General features: G+C 49.2%; 1 protein-coding gene across 1 annotated transcript in view; it reads left to right on the top strand.

Annotated features, from left to right (window-relative positions):
• The first annotated feature begins 1923 nt into the window (after positions 1–1923).
• LOC137617459 (uncharacterized) overlaps positions 1924–4819 on the top strand; it is a 36554-nt gene continuing 33658 nt past the window's right edge. The window contains exon 1 of the mRNA XM_068347482.1: positions 1924–2064. Coding sequence (XP_068203583.1) covers positions 1924–2064 — 141 coding nt within the window. The remainder of the gene's footprint in view (positions 2065–4819) is intronic.

The raw sequence follows: 4819 nt of genomic DNA, 5'->3' as shown, positions 1-4819 counted from the left end.
GCTCCCGCTCCTACTCCCGCAGCGACTCCTGCACCGTCCGAGGAACCTGTTCCTTCAACTTCCGCCACCCCGGACCCTCTTCCATCGGCCACTCAGGAGGTCTTCAAGATGCTTGAAGCCCTCATGGAAAGAAAACTACGAGAAACCCAGGAGCAATTCCGGTCTACTCTGGTTAATCTTAAACAACCGAAACGGATTTCGGTTAAGGACCTCCCCACTTGCTCGGAAGCTAACCCATGGAGATATGCCGAGCATATGCCAATCACGACTGGAAAGATCTACAGTACATCAGTGAAAGGGTTGGCTCTATCTTGTTGGAAGAAGTCGAATTCTTCCCGAACTTCGAGGCTTATCCGGACTGTTACGTCCGACTCAGGTCCGAACCAGCCTCAAAGGAGGAGACCGAACCAAAGGAGGTTATCGTGTTCGATCTCGCGAAGGCCCAGGCTATGCTAGCCCAGGCGGTGAAGAGTAGGGGTTTCACCAACTCCAAGATGCCGGCGCTTAGTAAGAAGCATCCAACCTTCGTTGCACCGAATGCTGCGACTTTCCCCTTCATCGAAAAGGCCTTCACAGCGGTCTTAAAGGCAGTGGAGGAACGGAAACCTTGCCCTGCACTGGAGGAGTGCAGACCCTTCTCCCTTACCGTTCCTCCCGATGATACGCACTGGAAAGACGTCCAGTCAACCTTCACGGTGGGGAAGTTAGAGCCTGACGTAGCCGGTCGTCAATTCAATGAGGACCTCCCAAGGCTAAATGATCAACTCCTTCGTAGGGAACAGGATACGAAGGAGAGGCTTGCCGCATTGCTGTCCCTCCAGGTACAGCTAGAACTTATGGCCGGGGATACTAGAGTCCCGGACTTTTATATGGTCCTAGCCAAATCGCACTTGGCAACGGTGACGAAGGACCTATACAGCTTCACTAAGGCTCGCAGAGCCTGTCGTGAATTCGTGTTTGCTAACAAGACGGTGAAACACGAACCCCAGAGACGGATTTCCTCCAATATCTGGGGTAAGTATCTCTTTCCCTACTCCCTGGTGAAAGAGATTGCAGACAAGGCTGCCACGGAGAATAGGAACCTTCTCCACAAGTGGGGCATGTCAAGAAAAAGGAAATCCTCTCAGGACGATGGCCCTCAACCTAAGAGGAAACCTCAAAAGCCGAAACCCCAGCAACGTCAACAGAGACGGCAGTTTCCGGGTACCGCTACTCCCTAAGTGGCCACACAGCCACAACAGACCTTTCAGTTGGTCCCCCAACCAGTGGTGTCGCAGTCACCGGTCTTTACCCCTGCGTATGAGCAACACGCTACTACCTTTCGTCCCAGAGGTAGGGGCTTAAGCAGAGGTTCCGGCAGAGATTCGTCTCGCCGCCCCTGCAGAGGCAGAGGAGGAAGGGGAGCTAGCGGCCGAGGTGGCAAACCCTTGGGACACCAGAAGCAATGAAGTGCTTCCGGTGGGAGGAAGACTCCGCCAATTCTAGGATCGTTGGACCTTCGATCCCTGGGCACACAACATCGTCAAGAAGGGACTAGGCTGGAGCTGGACGCAACCACCCCCAGCCTTCCAGCAATTCTTCCAACAGTCAACCCCCCGCCTGGAAGAATATGTCCTAGAACTCTTGAACAAGAAAGTGATCAGGAGGGTAAAGTCAACCAGGTTCCAAGAGAGACTATTTTGCGTTCCCAAGAAGGACTCCGACAAACTCAGAGTCATTCTAGACTTATCCCCTCTCAACAAGTTCATTGCGAACAACAAGTTCAAGATGCTGACTCTGCAACATATAAGAACCCTTCTTCCTCAAAGGGCCTACACGGTCTCCATAGTCCTGGCGGATGCCTACTGGCACGTTCCAATGAATCATCACGCTTCCTCCTACCTAGGATTTCGACTCCAAAGGAAAAGTTACGCCTTCAGGGCCATGCCCTTCGGGCTCAACGTGGCTCCACGGATCTTCACCAAGCTGGCAGACGCTATTGTCCAACAACTCCGTATTCAGGACGTCCAAGTGATGGCCTACCTAGACGACTGGCTAGTCTGGGCGACATCGCCCGAAGATTGTGTAAGAACCTGCAGGAAAGTCACCCAGTTCCTAGAGCATCTGGGATTCAAAATAAACACTGAGAAATCTCGCCTCTCTCCAGCTCAGAAGTACCAATGGTTGGGAATCCATTGGGATCTTCAGTCACACCGCCTTTCCATCCCACAGAAGAAAAGGAAGGAAATAGCAGGGTCTGTCAGAAGACGTCTAAAATCCAAACGGATCTCAAGACGACAGCAGGAACAAGATCTCGGCTCTCTACAGTTCGCCTCTGTGACAAACCCAGTGCTTCGCGCACAGCTAAAGGATGCCGCAGGAGTCTGGAGACGTTTCGCATCCATCGCTCGAAGAGACCTCAAGAGACAGCTTCCAAACAGACTTCGCTCACTATTAAAGCCGTGGTCGGAAGCAAAGGCCCTGAAAAGGTCCATTCCTCTTCAACACCTGCCTCCATCGATCAACATCCACACGGACGCTTCACTGGAGGGTTGGGGAGGTCACTCCCACCAACAACAGGTTCAAGGAACATGGTCTCCCCTATTCAAAACGTTTCACATCAACATCTTGGAGGCCATGGTGATTCTTCTCACCCTGAAGAAACTCTCCCCGCCTCCCTCGATCCACATCCGTCTGACTCTGGACAACTCGGTGGTAGTCAGATGTCTCAATCGTCAGGGCTCGAGATCGCCCCAGATAAATCAGGTACTTCTTCCGATCTTTCGTCTGGCAGAAAAGAAGAAAGGGCACCTGTTTGCAGTTCACCTACAAGGATTCCGCATCGTGACGGCGGACGCTCTATTACGGACAAGCCCAGTAGAGTCGGAATGGTCTCTAGACGCAAGGTCATTCTCCTTCATCTCTCACCAAGTCCCGGAACTTCAGATCGATCTCTTCGCAACGAGCGACAACAATCAACTTCCTCGATATGTGGCCCCGTACGAGGACCCCAAGGCAGAAGCAGTGGATGCCATGTCACTGGATTGGAACAGATTGTCCAGGATATACCTGTTCCCTCCCCCCAACCTTCTGCTGAAAGTCCTCTCCAAACTGAGAACCTTCAAAGGTACAGCGGCCCTAGTGGCTCCCAAGTGGCCCCGGAGCAATTGGTACCCTCTGGTCCTGGAGCTGCAGCCCGCGCTGATCCCCCTACCGGGCCCAGTTCTCTCTCAACAAGTACAGAAGTCGACTGTCTTCGCTTCATCACTGAAAGTCAGGGACCTTCATCTTATGATTTTCTCTCCTTAGCCGCAAAGAAAAGGTTTGGAATCTCGAAGAAAAGTCTAGACTTCCTCGAGGAATACAAGACTGAATCCACACTACGGCAATACGAATCTTCCTGGAGAAAGTGGGTCTCGTTCGTCAAGGCAAAAAATCCTACCGAAATCACCATTGATTTTTGCATGTCTTTCTTCATTCACCTTCATGGACAAGGCTTAGCAGCCAACACGATTTCCACCTGCAAATCGGCTTTGACTAGACCACTACTGTACGCCTTCCAGATTGATCTGTCCAGTGATATCTTCAATAAATTACCAAAGGCATGCGCTAGACTACGCCCAGCACCTCCGCCAAAACCTATCTCCTGGTCCCTGGACAAGGTGCTCTGTTTTGCCTCTAACCTGGACAATGATTCGTGCCCTCTAAAAGACTTGACTCAAAAAGTTATCTTCCTTTTTGCTCTCGCCTTGGGAGCCCGAGTCAGTGAAATAGTGGCATTATCAAGAGAAGAGGGTCATATCCTGTTCGCAGATACAAGAGAGCTTACCCTCTTCCCTGATCCGACGTTTCTCGCAAAGAATGAACTACCCACCAAGAGATGGGGCCCTTGGAGAATCTGCCCCCTGAAGGAAGATGTGTCTCTATGCCCAGTGGAGAGTCTTAAGGTCTATCTTCGAAGAACTTCAGACTTCGGTGGAGGACAACTCTTCAAAGGAGAAACATCGGGTAGTGACTTGTCACTGAAACAACTAAGAGCGAAAATCACCTACTTCATTCGCAGAGCGGATCCTGATAGTACACCCGCAGGTCATGATCCTAGAAAAGTCGCGTCTTCTCTGAACTTCTTCCAGAGCATGGATTTCGAAAGCCTCAAGAGCTTCACAGGGTGGAAATCGTCGCACGTTTTCTTCAAGCACTACGCGAAGCAAGTGCATGAAGTTAAACATTTCGTGGTAGCCGCAGGTAGTGTTATGAAACCTGCCGTTTAACTCTGCATAGAACACTGAGTTACTTGGGACTTTAACTCTACGGGTGCCTGTGTTGACCCTTTTGTGATACATAGTGATTTCATGGACACTTAGTGTTTCTAATAGACTGTTCTTATCAAGGTGAAATGTCATAGACTTCACATGAGTGCCACATGCTCTAGGGCATGATGTGTTTTTTTCTTTGAAAAAGACTGACGTTCCTCTGGAACTTGTGTTTCTAAAAGTGAAATTTTTTTCAGATTCAAGATTGAAGTCTTTTATTTTCTATGTACATTATTCTTTATTGTTGTAGATTAACTTTACATTTATTATTGCAATTGTTATCACAATAATCTGCAATCTATGAAATAAAATGTCCATTTTATTACACGTGCGTCTCTCTCCACTCCTATTATTTATTATGAAATATATGATTGTCATAGTTTCATTTAACCCCTTCCTTCTGAAAGAGAAGAATAATATAGATATACTTGTATTATATACTCACTCATGCTGTGGTAATATTCCTACCTGAATACTTACCTTTGTCCTGCCTTCGAGACCAAATTGATCTCTCTTCCAGGGAGTGT

This window comes from Palaemon carinicauda, chromosome 23 (assembly GCF_036898095.1).
Source record: "Palaemon carinicauda isolate YSFRI2023 chromosome 23, ASM3689809v2, whole genome shotgun sequence".
Lineage (NCBI taxonomy): Eukaryota > Metazoa > Arthropoda > Malacostraca > Decapoda > Palaemonidae > Palaemon > Palaemon carinicauda.
The sequence above is the reverse complement of the archived record's forward strand: the minus strand, read 5'-3'. Positions and strand labels throughout refer to the sequence as shown.